The 14,068-nt window shown below is 65.7% G+C and overlaps 1 protein-coding gene across 2 annotated transcripts in view; it reads right to left on the reverse strand.

Annotated features, from left to right (window-relative positions):
- The window catches only part of SCUBE1 (signal peptide, CUB domain and EGF like domain containing 1), a 99,259-nt gene that overhangs the window by 16,552 nt on the left and 68,639 nt on the right, over positions 1–14,068 (reverse strand). For both annotated transcript variants that reach the window (XM_054719617.1, XM_054719616.1), the window contains 4 exons: positions 10,763–10,879; positions 6,723–6,845; positions 4,110–4,226; positions 2,603–2,725 (listed from right to left, as the gene is read on the reverse strand). In XM_054719617.1, coding sequence (XP_054575592.1) covers positions 2,603–2,725; positions 4,110–4,226; positions 6,723–6,845; positions 10,763–10,879 — 480 coding nt within the window. The remainder of the gene's footprint in view (positions 1–2,602; positions 2,726–4,109; positions 4,227–6,722; positions 6,846–10,762; positions 10,880–14,068) is intronic.

Below are 14,068 nucleotides of genomic sequence, written 5' to 3' on the forward strand. Positions count from 1 at the left end.
CTGATCGGTGTTTCTCTATCATCGATGTTTCTAACTCTCTATCTCTCTCCCTTCTTCTCTGTAAAAAATCAATAAAATATATTAAAATAAATAAATAGAAGAAAAAAAATAAATAAAGGGGTGAATTGCATGTCTCTCAATACAGCTATTAATAAAAACAAACACAAAACCCAAGAGGAAGAGGCATGTCCTGGAGGAAGCCTGCTGGTCCCGCAGCTCCGATAAACCCCGGCCCCAGCAGGACCCCAAGGAACCGGCGGGCACCCCTCTGCAGGCCCATCCGCCCACCACAGCCCCAGGCGGGAGGCAGCCTGGGGCCAGGCTTCTCAGGCTGGTGGCCTTACACCGGCACCAGCCACGCTTCCGAGACCTGGCCACATGGCCCAACACGCCTTCGCCCACGGCGGCAGGACCGTGCGCTCCGCTCGGCGTGGCGGTGCCCGGCAGCATGGCAGGCCTGCCTTACTGATTTCCAGGATCAAGTGCGGGCGCTCTTCTTCCAACACACACTACAGGGACTAGCTGCCAGCCCTGCGCTAGGTGCAGGCGTTCACGGGGAGCAAGACAGGCCCCCATCCTGCTCGCTGTGCAGTGAGCACAGCCCCACAGACCGGCGGTGTGGGCAACGGCCAACGTGTCTGGAGGTCGGGGGTGCAGTGGAGGGAGGAAAGGGGAAGCACCCGGGAGGGCGGCGGGCGAGGGGGCGGGCGGTGTCCGGTGGTGCTCAGAGTAAGGAGCCTCCAGTCAGTCGCAGGAGCGTGCACCCCGCTGTGCTCAGGGAAGGACCGCATCAGGAGCTCCGTGGGGGACGTGGGGCAAGGAGGTGAGGGGAAGGCCACCAGGCCGGGGCAGCGGCCTCCGGCCATGCAGAGAGCTGGGCTTTGCTTCTGGGAGAGGAGTCCCGGCGGGCTCAGAGCAGACAGGACTCAGGGCTGCAAGGCTCGCTGGCTGCCCTGGGCGGCCCGGCACCCAGAGCGGGCCCGGCACAGGCGGGTGGTCAGCATGTGCTGGTGGAGCCACTGAGTGTGGGGACTGTCCAGACCCCGAGCACCAGCAGGGGGCGGAGGATCCCTGCGCTCGCTCTAGGTGGCCCTGCCTCACACTGAGGGCTGGCAGCCTGGGCAGGGGTGGGTCTGAAGAGACCCAGTGCTCCCCGTGCTCCCCATCCAGGCTCTGCTGCCGCTGCACCCGGAACCCCCACCCCTGCCAGCTTTCTTGGCAGGACAAGGGGGAACCGAGGCCTCCACTCCCTCCCTCTGAGCCTCCAGCTCCTCCTGAGCCCACGGGCTGCACACGCTGAGCCCAGGCCCCCCAGGTCTGTCTGTGCTCGCCGACCCCCAGGTCTGTCTGTGCTCCGCCGACCCCCAGGTCTGTCTGTGCTCGCCGACCCCCAGGTCTGTCTGCTCCGCCGACCCCCAGGTCTGTCTGCTCACCGACCCCCAGGTCTGTCTGTGCTCGCCGACCCCCAGGTCTGTCTGCTCACCGACCCCCAGGTCTGTCTGCTCCGCCGACCCCCAGGTCTGTCTGTGCTCGCCGACCCCCAGGTCTGTCTGCTCACCGACCCCCAGGTCTGTCTGCTCCGCCGACCCCCAGGTCTGTCTGTGCTCGCCGACCCCCAGGTCTGTCTGCTCCGCCGACCCCCAGGTCTGTCTGCTCCGCCGACCCCCAGGTCTGTCTGCTCCGCCGACCCCCAGGTCTGTCTGTGCTCGCCGACCCCCAGGTCTGTCTGCTCCGCCGACCCCCAGGTCTGTCTGCTCACCGACCCCCAGGTCTGTCTGTGCTCGCCGACCCCCAGGTCTGTCTGCTCCGCCGACCCCCAGGTCTGTCTGTGCTCGCCGACCCCCAGGTCTGTCTGCTCCGCCGACCCCCAGGTCTGTCTGCTCTGCCGACCCCCAGGTCTATCTGTGCTCACCAACCCCCAGGTCTGTCTGCTCACCGACCCCCAGGTCTGTCTGTGCTCGCCGACCCCCAGGTCTGTCTGTGCTCGCCGACCCCCAGGTCTGTCTGTGCTCGCCGACCCCCAGGTCTGTCTGTGCTCGCCGACCCCCAGGTCTGTCTGCTCTGTCGACCCCCAGGTCTGTCTGTGCTCGCCGACCCCCAGGTCTGTCTGCTCCGCCGACTCCCAGGTCTGTCTGTGCTCACCAACCCCCAGTCTATCTGGGCTCGCCGACCCCCAGGTCTGTCTGTGCTCGCCGACCCCCAGGTCTGTCTGCTCCGCCGACCCCCAGGTCTGTCTGCTCCGCCGACCCCCAGGTCTGTCTGCTCCGCCGACCCCCAGGTCTGTCTGTGCTCGCCGACCCCCAGGTCTGTCTGGGCTCGCCGACCCCCAGGTCTGTCTGTGCTCGCCGACCCCCAGGTCTGTCTGTGCTCACTGACCCCCAGGTCTGTCTGTGCTCGCCGACCCCTGGGCTCTCTGCCGCCCTGTCCCCGCACTCCTGTAGGCCTCGTTCCCGTCAGCAGGGGCCGGCAGCAGAGGCTCCTGCCCAGCACCTGCCTAGATCACCCGCTTGCAGAAGCCACTGCCTCTCCCTGCCCACCAGGCACGGAACGGAGGGCGGGTCCCAGTGATGCCCACCCCAGGGCACCTGCCCCAGGCACTCACCCACGCAGTCCTTCCGGTTCCAGTGGAGTCGCCTCCCCGGGGGGCAGACGCACTCGAAGCTGCCCTTGGTGTTGACGCAGCCCTGGTCGCAGCTCCCGTTGCTCATGCTGCACTCGTCCACGTCTGCGGCACAGGCGGGGGGAGGGCAGGAGGGTAAGGGCAGGACTGCCAGCCCGGCCACCCCCTCGGGGCAGGAGGGCTGGGAATCCCCTGACCCTAGCCTGACACTGGTCACTGTGCACAGACACGGGGCTGCACACATCACACACAAGCACGCACACATACGTGAGCATAGACATGTGAGCACACACAAGACACACACACACCGACACATCCCTCCTGCCCAGACGGGGGGCGGGCAGAGCAGTGGCACCAAATTAAAGTTCCCATGCGGCCTCTTCTCGCTGTGGGACTTGGGACAGGCCCCTCCCAGCGCCGCCTCCTGTACCACGGGCACCGGCAGAAGGAAGTCACCCCTGAGCCTTCCTCCTCGGACCGCCGAAGGCCAGAAGCACGCGTTGTGCGGGAGGGCTAGGCTGCATTCACACTGGGGTACATGACTGTGAGCACCCCGCTGGCCGCCCACATTCGGGGAGCGGCCGGCCCAGGGAAGCTGGTGCCCGGGTTTTGGGGAGTCCCTGCAGCTTACCCCAGGTGCCACCCCCAGCACCAGCTGTGCCCGATCACTTCCCTGCCCCACCCAGCGGGCCCTCACGGCTGCCAAGGCACGGGGAGCGCAGACACCCAGGGCCACAGGGGACACCGGGCCCCCACATCTCCATGTCCCGTCTGCGCCTCCCAAGCCCCCCGGACCTTCGCCTCTACACGCCCCCACCCTGCCTGCCTGCGCTCCGGCAGCTCTGGCTCCCCCGTCTGGAGCCGTCTCCCCACTGGTGCCCGGGTTCCACTCCTAAACACATGGCAGCCAGAGCAGCCTCGGTGCATGAACTTGGCCATGTCCCAGCCCTGATGAAAGCTGCCACCGGGAATAAAACCCAGTCCCCTCCGGGCTCAGGCAGCCCTGTCTCCCATCTGCATCTCCTGCCACGCTCACGGGCTCTGGCCTCACGGGCTGCCTCCAGGTCACTCTGCCTCAGGGCCTTCGCACATGCTGACCCCTCTGACAGGCTCCCCCTCATCTTGACCCAAACGCTCCTCCTTTCGGGTCCCTCACCGTCTCCCTGCTCTGCCCCCCTCTGCTGTCACCTCTCCCACTGCATGAACTGCCCATGGGATTCTGTGTGGCGACCACCCCCTTCCAGACTGGGGTTCCCTGCAGCCGTTTCCAGTCTATGCCCACCACCTGGCCAAGGCTTAGCACCCGGTGGGTACTTGCTGCCCCTCCCTGTCCTCTGGCCTTTCCTTTGGCTGAGCCCCTCTGCCCACCAGTCCCCAGCCTCGCTCAGCCCCCCAGGCTCGTCAGGGTGAGGGTGAGGGTGTGGTGCAGGGGGCCGAGCGGCCGGCGCGTGCCTCAGGGGGAGGTGGCCTTGGAGGGCGGGCTGCAGACCTCCGCAGTGGGTCGTCCCGTAGAGCGTGTAACCGCGGTGGCACAGACACTGGAAGCTGCCTGGGGAGTTGACGCAGATGTGGTCGCAGGTCCGCGCGAAGGAGCACTCGTCGATGTCTGCGTGGCCACAGGGAGAGTTTGGGGAGGCGTGTCAGGGTGGGCGGAGGGGCATGCCTGCCCCTGGGCCCCGCTCAGTGCACAGCCCACCGGCTTCCTGTCCCTGCCCGGCTTTCCTGTCTCCACTGCCTGTGCTCCCGCATCAGGAGCCTCCTCTCGTCTTCTCTGGAGGCGGGCAAGGTAGGAATACTTTGGATGGAAGGGTTATGGATTTCTGCCACTTTAATACCCACAGTTAACGGTGATTAGGATTGGCTTTTTACCTTTTTAATATATTTTTATTGATTTCAGAGAGGAAGGGAGAGAGAGAGAAATCTCAATGAGAGAATCACTGACTGGCTGCCTCCTGCAAGTCCCTAGTGGGGATTGAGCCCACAACCCGGGCATGTGCCTGACAGGGAATTGAACTGTGACCTCCTGGTTCATAGGTCAATGCTCAATCACTGAGCCCTGCCGGCTGGACTGGTCTTTAAGCCACCCCTGCAGGAGGCAGCTGAACTGGGGCATGAAGCCAGGCCTCCTGGTTGCTGGCTAAAGTATGTTTTCCCATCACCCCCACATGCCTCTTGAGGAAATAAGCAGCACAGACAGACAGGAGCAGGGGAGCAATATGCTAGCCATGAGGGGCAGTGAGGTGGCCTGGACAGCAGTGAAGTCTGAGCCTGAGGTTCCTGGCAGCCGGGGTGAAAAGGAAGAGTGCTTGTTGCTGGAGGTGAAATAAGCCACATGCGCACAGGAGACAGGGCTGAGCTGCCGAGAACTCTGAGAACGGCTCCTGTGGGACAGGCACGGGCACTGCAGATGGAGCTCGTTCTCTGAGTACGTTAGCTCATGGGACTGCACGCATGTTCATAACACGCATGTAATAACACTGGTGCTGTGGGCGCTCAAAGGAGGCTGTGATCCCTCTGGGTGGGGGTCAGGAGAGCTGATGCTGTGGCCTCCGGACTAGTTTGCAATGAAGTTCGGGTGGGGGAAGGGTGCTGCAGGCAAAGGTGGGAGGTGGCAGCACAGGGCGCCCAGGGGATTGTGAGGCGCTCAAGGGGACTGGGGAGGTGTCTGGGGTCCCCATCCCCAGGGCCCTGAGTGCCAAGCAAAAGCACTCAGACCCCTCCCTGCCGGAGCTGGGGAGCCCAGGGTGGTGCTGGGGCAGGGGCGGGGCCCAGGCCTTAGGGATGAGTCTGGAAGAGGCTGGAGAAGACACGGCCAGAGACCAGAAGCAGACACGTGGTCGCCTCCTCTTCCTCCGCCTTGGCAGCTGCCCGCCTCTCTCACAGGGCAGCTGGGATGCAGTCAAGGGCCCCTTCAGCCCCCCACAGGGCAGAGGGAGAAACAAAGGCGAGTGCAGGGGCCTTGGCTGGGGCCTGGACAGATGCTGAGCTCCAGCACACCCTTGTGCCCTGAGAGGAAGCCCGGCCCTGGGGTGTGCTGAGCCGCTGGATGGGCTGGCCCTGGGCCCTCCCTCACCCCTCAGGGCCTCGAGCTGCCCCGGAGCCGGGCTCTGAGCGGCAGTAACAGAGAGAAGCTGCAAGCCCCACAGGCAGATTCGGCCACGCGTGGCTGCAGCTACTGGAACCCTGTGGACACGGAATGACTACCAGGCGTCCTCAGACTACGGCCCGCGGGCCACATGCGGGTGTTTTTGCCGTTTTGTTTTTTACTTCAAAATAAGATATGTGCAGTGTGCATAGGAATTTGTTCATAGTTTTTTTTTAAACTGTAGTCCGGCCCTCCAATGGTCTGAGGGACAGTGACCTGGCCCCCCGTTTAAAAAGTGTGAGGACCCCTGGACTAGACTGTAACAGAAATCGTGATGGGACTGGCCACGCCCTGCCACCCAGGCTTCCCTGGCCCGGCCCTCAGCATCCCCTCCCGAAGCTGCCCCCAGGGCACCCCTGTATTCTCAGTGGCCTCATCCAGCCCCACAGAGCTCCCTCTGTGGTCCCCAAGCTCCCTCAGCCCAGCAGTGCCACTTCCTGGGTGGGTTCACCTCCCTGCCTCCCCCTGGGAAATGCCTCTTTTTCAAGCATTTCACCACGTCCCCTCTCAGGACGCCCTCCGACCGACCCCCCTCCACTGCGCACGCCCTGGGCTCCTGCTGAACCGGGATGTCCGCTGGACTTATCCTGGGCTCTGATTCTTGGCTTCTGCCTAGATTTCTCCTCCCATTACCCTGCGCCTAGCAGGTGCCAGGACCCTATAAAAGGACCTCGGAGAGCACCTGCCATGTGCTGTTGCTTCCACCAGGTGGCAGCACTCCACCGCCGAGGCCAGGGGAGGCAGGGAGGGGACACAGCTGATGATCTGCTACCACTGGCTGTGCCCCTGGGACACCTGCTGCTCTCTCCCTGGGCCTTGGAGTCATAGAGGACAGGGAGGCGGGGAGGGCAGGAGCACATGCTAGGGAACCCAACACCACCTGTTTCTCCCAGAGCCGGACGGCCGGGAGCGGAAGGGGCCGGGCGGACGGCATGTCCCGGCGCCAGGAAGGCTCACCTTGGCACGTCCGCTCGTCGGTCAGCAGCTTGTAGCCCTTGCGGCAGCCGCACTCGAAGCTGCCCACGGTGTTGCGGCAGGAGTGGTCGCAGCCCCCGTTGTTGGCCAGGCACTCGTTGATGTCTGTGGAGCCAAGCGCGGGGCAAGGAGAAGGGGCTGCGAGCGGGGATGACGGCCCAGCACCGCCCTGCCCTGCCCTGCCTGTGCCCACTGCCCAGGCTGGCCTCAGTTTCCCCACTGAGCATAGGGACGGGGGTCCCAGCTCAGCAGTGGGGTCAGGAGGATGGGTACACCACTTCCCCCTGGACGTGGCCATCGTGTGCTGTTGGGCAAGACAACGGGAGGCCGAGGGCCCTGCGTCCTCTCACCACCCCGAGGGAGGCAGCGCGGGGCAGTGAGGCCTGGGCAGGCAGCTGCCTTCCGACGGCTGTGACCCTGACGCTCGGTCTGTGAGACCAGGATCAGAGGCACCTCAGGGGTAAGAGAGGGACATCGGTCAGCGCTCAGTGGACTCGTAGCGCCCGCTGGTGGAGGCGCTGCGGGCGGCAGCGCAGCTGTGGTCCTGGGACTGACGCTCAGTCTGCCTCTTCCTGCGGCCCCACCCCGGTGCCTGCCTGCTGATCTGAGCCGTTCTTCACTCAGCACCTGACGCGTGTGGCTGCACCCCGAAGATCCCTGCCCGCCCCCACGCCTCCCCGCCCAGCCCCAGGCCGAGCGTCCTGCGGAGGCCCCTGCGGGCACCTGCGGCGATGGCAGCCTCTCCCTCCCACGCGGCCTGGGGCTGACGCGGCCTGAGCTCCGGGCCCGTGCGAGCTCTGCTCCAGGCTCTGGCCAGCTGGCAGACGGTGGTCAGAGACCCTGCCTCTGAGGTGTTCCCTTTGGGCCGGCCCTCAGCCCCCACGCCGGTCACCCCTCCAGACAGGCCCCGCAGTTAGGAACAGAAGAGCTGGCTTCCAGGACAGGGCACAGGGAGCAGGACAGAAAGGACGCTCCGCGTGGGCCTCTGGCCTCTGGCCTCTCAGCAGGGCTGCCCACTCAGGTTGCAGCGCCCACTGGGCCTGACCTGAGCCGAGGCCGCACGCCCCTGTCCTGTGCCACAGGCACCTCCCTGCGATCAAGGTCACTCTGCCCCAGGTGCCTGAGTCCCACGCAGGACACTGGTCCCGTCCCGCCCCTCGCCATGTTGCTCTCGCTTCTTTTCCCGCAGCCTCCAGAGAAGGCAGGCGAGAAGTCAGCGAGGCCTGCCCAGGCATCGCCACTGTCCCCTCCCCTGGGGATTGTGGGAAGACGGGGATCTCTAACTAGAAGCTTCTCGCAGAGCGAAGGCCCACCTCAGCCCTGCCCCAGCTGTGTGATCCGGGCAGGGAAAGGCACCTCCCTGGGCCTCAGGTCCCAGTGTCACTGGTGAGACTGGCCCTGCACGTGGGACTGCCTCTTCAGGAACGCCTCAGGCCTCTGGAACCCGGGGCCATGCCTCCCCATCTGGACCTGTTGGCTAAGGGCTGTCATAGCAACCAGACAGGCGGCAGGAGGCATGTTTGCTCGGGCCAGGCCGGTGCAGCAGGCTGCGGGGTCCCCGCCTGGGAAGCAGCCCCCAGCTGCAGCCCGGACACAGATGGCTCCTCTACCTTCATTCTGACGCGGTGCATCTGGCGGGGCAGGGGGGGGGGGGGGGGGCAGCTCCTCTTCCCACTTCCTGCCCCTCTGGACTCTCCTCCTTCTCCACTGTGCTCCCCCAGCCCTCGCCAGGCGGCCAGAGCCCCCTCCTGTCCACGGGTCTCCTGCGGCCTCCGCTGTCCCAGAGGAAATGCCCGGCCCTCTTGCCTGCTCTCTCTGCCCCTGGCTCCTGTCTGGGCAGCCCCGACCCAGCCTGCCCCTGGAACATGCCCCCGGAAGCCTTCTCCGCCCTCCTCTCCGTTAGCTGCCCTGTCACTGGGCCTGCCCTCGGGGTATGGAAGGGCCTCAAGCACAGGGGTCGGGGGATCAGTATGAGGCCCCTGTTGGGAGCCCAGGGCCTGGCACAGGCTGGCACAGTGACTGCCCAGGGGTGCTCACTGGATGGATGAATGAGGAGGAAACGAGGGAGTTAGGGGGGCTGAGAGGAGGGTGGGGTCTTGAGCCATCTGCTGGAACATTCAAATGCATCCATGTTCAAGGGTCAGTACTGTGTGGGGGAGGGGGAGGACGCAGCCTGGCCACCCAGAGGCGTGCGGGTGAGGGCTCTCGGGTGGGAGCAGAGGGAGGAGCTGGGAGTGGGCTGGGCTGGAGGGGCAGAGGCAGGGGAGAGAGGAGAGGAACCGGCGGTGGGTGGGGTTCTCTGTTCTGGAAGGTGCTGGAGGAGTGGCTGGTGCCTGAGGAAACCTGGGCTCACGCTCAAGTAGTTGAGGCCCCGGACCCCCTCCTCTCGGAAGGACCAGCTAGCAGGACACCCTTCCCAAGGTCAAGTGGGTGCAGTCTTGAGCCCGGCCCCGGGCACTGTCTACACTCCTGAAACAAAGCGAGGGCCTGGGGCAAGTCCTCTAGAACCCCCTTTCCCACGCCGGCCTCCACCTGCCCTGCGGTCCCTCTGGGTTTCCTGAAACCTCTGCTACCTGACCTCCGGCCATTTGCTTGACAATGACCTTTCTGGTTCCGGAAGACACGGCCCCTTTGAGGCCGGTCCTCTGACATGCCCTCTGGGCCCGGCCAAGCCCAGGATGTGCACGCGGACTGAGGAGCGGAGGCCCAGGGCCAGGGCCAGGCTGTGCGCCCCGGGACTCGGCTGGGAGCCGAGGCTCTAGAGCACCAAACCCTGGGGTCTGGGGTCAACGTTGGGTTCCCAGGTCCCTGCCATGAAGATGTCAGGACGTTCTTGTCCTGCGTTCTAGACTAGTCCCTGACCGCTGAGTCCTAATGCATCAGACAGCATCCAGACCACCCTTCACCTCACGGCCCCCGGGCCCAAGCCAGTCCCCGGAGCCTGGGTGACGATGGCAGCTGCCTCACTGCCCTTCTGGACCTGCCCAGAGACCAGCAACGACCAGGGACCCTCCCCCAGGGAACACCTGGCCGCGGCTGCCCCTGCCCAGTAGCTTTGGGGCCTCACCAAGGCTTGAAGGATGAAGGGCCAACCCCTTCCCCGGCACACAGGCCCTGCACCATCTGGCCTCCCCCGCTCCCCAGACCTGGGCACTCTCTGCCTCTGGCACCTGGAAGCCCAGGCCCCGGGCAGCCCCATGCCCCTGGAGGTGCTGCCCCGACCACGCCTCTCCCTGGCCCTCTGCCTGCTCACGCCCAGGCCCGGCCCCTCCGCCTGGCCTCCAGTTCCCGCCAAGCTGGACTTCTCGGTCCAGCCCCGAGCAGGCTGGTTCACACTGATCCCCGTGATTGTAAAACATGAACATCTGTCTTCTGCGCTCAACAGAAGACCTCAGGAACGGACTATTTCATCAACCGTCTCCCAGCTCCTGCACGCAGGAGGGGCCCAGAAAACCCGTCTGGGACACAAGGGAGCCAGCATTTCCTGCCTCCAGGGCGGTGGGGCTGAGCAGGGGCCGCATGCCTCCCGGCTCAGGGTCCTCAGACTCCGGCTCCTCCTGTTCCAGCCGCGGACAGGTCCTTCAGCTGAGATGCACCCCCAACTTCACTCCTCCAGTGACCAGGACACAGAGCCCTAATTTTTCTAATGGGGACTCGCAGACAATCCCACCCGGGGAGGAGCAGACCCTGCTCCCCGCGCCGCCCTGCGCCACGCTGTCACAGCTGTGGGGGTGAGGACACGCGGCACCCGCCCCCTTGGGGAACCACACGAATCCAGGAAGGAAGGCACCTGTCACCCAACGTGCAGTCCAGTTCTTTGATAGGAGGACCCTGTTTTTGTGCCCAGGAACCTGGAGGTGTGCGGCGGAGCCAGCGTTCCCTGGGACGCTGTGGGGGTGCGGGTGCTGAGCCTCCCTCTGCTCAGCCCCTCCCCCAGACATGCAGGCGACAGCTCAGCTTCCTGGTCCCATGCCCACCCCACCGGCTGGCATCGCAGGCCCTGCTCACGGCTCCGGGCTGACCTTTGCACGTCTTCCCGTCGGGCTGCAGGGTGAATCCCACGGGGCAGCTGCACCGCACGCCTGTGGCCGTGTCCTTGCACGTCCGGTCGCAGCCTCCATTGTTGACGGCACACGTCTCTGGGGAGGGAAAGAGAGAGAGAGCTGCTCAGTCTCCTCGGACAGAAGCCACCTCCTCTCCCCACCCAGGGGGAGTCTCCTGAGACAGGAGACCTGAGTTCCAGTCCGGCTCTGAGACCCTCCAGCTGTGGGGCTTCGCTGAGCCTCACGTTCCCCATCTGTAAAATGGGAGAATGGCATCATTTCCGGGGGTTGCTGGTGAACACCCATCGTGATGATGGTGGACGGGGCGATGTTTGCAAACTGCAGAGGGCTGGGCTTGGGTAAAGGTACTGCCAACAGGGCCCCCCTACTCCTGGGGGCCAGTGCCTATGGGCCTGGCTGGTCTTTAACACCCGGTCAGATTCCTCAAGCCTGGCCCGGCCTGGCCCAGGCCCCGAGCGCAGGCTGACGCTGGCTGGGGCTCCCACATGCACCCCAGCACCCTGGCCTGTGGCCCTGGAGCCCCGAGGGAGGTTTGCAGAGCGCGCACCATCCATCACCGCAATGAGGCTGGGCCCAACATCTGTTCTCACTGAACAAGAGGCCACGGGCGTCTGGTTTTTGTCCACTTGAAGCTTGTCTAGGGCTTTTTTTCCTCTTTTGCAAATTCAAAGGAGCTGGAGTGGCTGTGGCATAACTGAGGTCACAGAACCTGTCGTGTGGTGCGAGTGATCCTCCCCAGGCCCGCAGGAGGGGCCGGCAGAGCCAGGTCGCCGGGGCGCAGGTGGCCCGCACACGAGGAGCCTGGCTCCCGGGCCTCGGAGCCTTCCCATCTGGGTTTCTTCCGAGCATCCGGCGGCTTTGATCTTGTGGGAACTGTGCCCGCCCAAGCCTCCCTCTTTTCTTGGCTGCTGGGAAGCAAAGAGCCAATGGGCTCCTCATTCTTTTATGACCGGGATGCCCTGCCTGCCTGCCTCAGCTTCCCCTGGGCGCCTGGCCTGGGGTCCTTCCCAAGGCCCCCAGTTCCTTCAGTCTGCCCAGCCGTCTGTGGCACCTGACTCCTGCCAGCTGCCTCTGGGCCTTGGCAAGGAGTCTGGGATGAGTGTGGGAGTGGTGACTAAGTGAATGTGTACCCCAGTTGCCAGGAGTCCCTGACACTACTTAGACCAAGTTCACGGTGCCTTGCCTTTGACCTTCAACTTGTGATGGGGGCTGTGCAGGGAGAGGAGGAAGCCGACTTTGCCTCCTGTGGGTGGGGGTGTGCATCTGGCCTCTGCGGGGTGGCCTCTGCCTCCTGTGTGCGTGTGGGGGGGGGTGCATCTGTGCTCTGCGGGGTGGCCTCTGCCTCCGGTGTGCGTGTGGGGGGGTGCATCTGGGCTCTGCGGGGTGGCCTCTGCCTCCGGTGTGCGTGTGGGGGGGTGCATCTGTGCTCTGCGGGGTGGCCTCTGCCTCCGGTGTGCGTGTGGGGGTGTGCATCTGTGCTCTGCGGGGTGGCCTCTGCCTCCTGTGTGCGTGTGGGGGGGTGCATCTGGGCTCTGCGGGGTGGCCTTTGCCTCTGGTGCGTGGGGGGGTGCATCTGGGCTCTGCGGGGTGGCCTTTGCCTCCGGTGCGTGGGGGGGTGCATCTGGGCTCTGCGGGGTGGCCTTTGCCTCTGGTTGTGCGTGGGGGGGTGCATCGGGGCTCTGCGGGGTGGCCTTTGCCTCTGGTTGTGCGTGGGGGGGTGCATCTGGGCTCTGCGGGGTGGCCTTTGCCTCCGGTGTGCGTGGGGCTGTGCATCGGGGCTCTGCGGGGTGGCCTTTTCCTCTGGTTGTGCGTGGGGCTGTGCATCTGGGCTCTGTGGGGTGGCCTTTGCCTCCGGTGCGTAGGGGTGTGCATCGGGGCTCTGCGGGGTGGCCTTTGCCTCTGGTGTGTGTGGGGCTGTGCATCGGGGCTCTGCGGGGTGGCCTTTGCCTCCGGTGTGCGTGGGGCTGTGCATCTGGGCTCTGCGGGGTGGCCTTTGCCTCCGGTGCGTGGGGGGGTGCATCGGGGCTCTGCGGGGTGGCCTTTGCCTCCGGTGCGTGGGGGTATGCATCTGGGCTCTGCGGGGTGGCCTTTGCCTCCGGTGTGCGTGGGGGTGTGCATCGGGGCTCTGCGGGGTGGCCTTTGCCTCCGGTGCGTGGGGGTGTGCATCGGGGCTCTGCGGGGTGGCCTTTGCCTCCGGTGTGCGTGGGGGTGTGCATCGGGGCTCTGCGGGGTGGCCTTTGCCTCCGGTGCGTGGGGGTGTGCATCGGGGCTCTGTGGGGTGGCTTCTGCCTCCGGCGTGCGTGGGGGTGTGCATCGGGGCTCTGCGGGGTGGCTTCTGCCTCCGGCGTGCGTGGGGGTGTGCATCTGGGCTCTGCGGGGTGGCCTTTGCCTCCGGTGCGTGGGGGTGTGCATCTGGGCTCTGCGGGGTGGCCTTTACCTCTGGTGCGTGGGGGTGTGCATCGGGGCTCTGAGGGGTGGCCTCTGCCTCCGGTGTGCGTGGGGGTGTGCATCGGGGCTCTGCGGGGTGGCCTTTGCCTCCGGTGTGCGTGGGGGTGTGCATCTGGGCTCTGCGGGGTGGCCTTTGCCTCCGGTGCGTGGGGGTGTGCATCTGGCCTCTGCGGGGTGGCCTTTGCCTCCGGTGTGCGTGGGGGTGTGCATCGGGGCTCTGCAGGGTGGCCTTTGCCTCCGGTGTGCGTGGGGGTGTGCATCGGGGCTCTGTGGGGTGGCCTTTGCCTCTGGTGCGTGGGGGTGTGCATCGGGGCTCTGCGGGGTGGCTTCTGCCTCCGGTGTGCGTGGGGGTGTGCATCGGGGCTCTGAGGGGTGGCTTCTGCCTCCGGTGTGCGTGGGGGTGTGCATCGGGGCTCTGAGGGGTGGCTTCTGCCTCCGGTGTGCGTGGGGGTGTGCATCGGGGCTCTGAGGGGTGGCTTCTGCCTCCGGTGTGCGTGGGGGTGTGCATCGGGGCTCTGCGGGGTGGCCTTTGCCTCTGGTGCGTGGGGGTGTGCATCGGGGCTCTGAGGGGTGGCCTCTGCCTCCGGTGTGCGTGGGGGTGTGCATCGGGGCTCTGCGGGGTGGCCTTTGCCTCCGGTGTGCGTGGGGGTGTGCATCGGGGCTCTGCGGGGTGGCCTCTGCCTCCGGTGTGCGTGGGGGGGTGCATCGGGGCTCTGCGGGGTAACCGTGGGGGCTGCCTGAGCAGAGGCCGCCAAGCCGTCTTCTCAAGGCCGAAGCCCACCATGATGGGACGAGCTGTCCCTACCGCAGAGAGGC

This window comes from Eptesicus fuscus, chromosome 7 (genome assembly GCF_027574615.1).
Source record: "Eptesicus fuscus isolate TK198812 chromosome 7, DD_ASM_mEF_20220401, whole genome shotgun sequence".
Classification (NCBI taxonomy): Eukaryota; Metazoa; Chordata; class Mammalia; order Chiroptera; family Vespertilionidae; genus Eptesicus; species Eptesicus fuscus.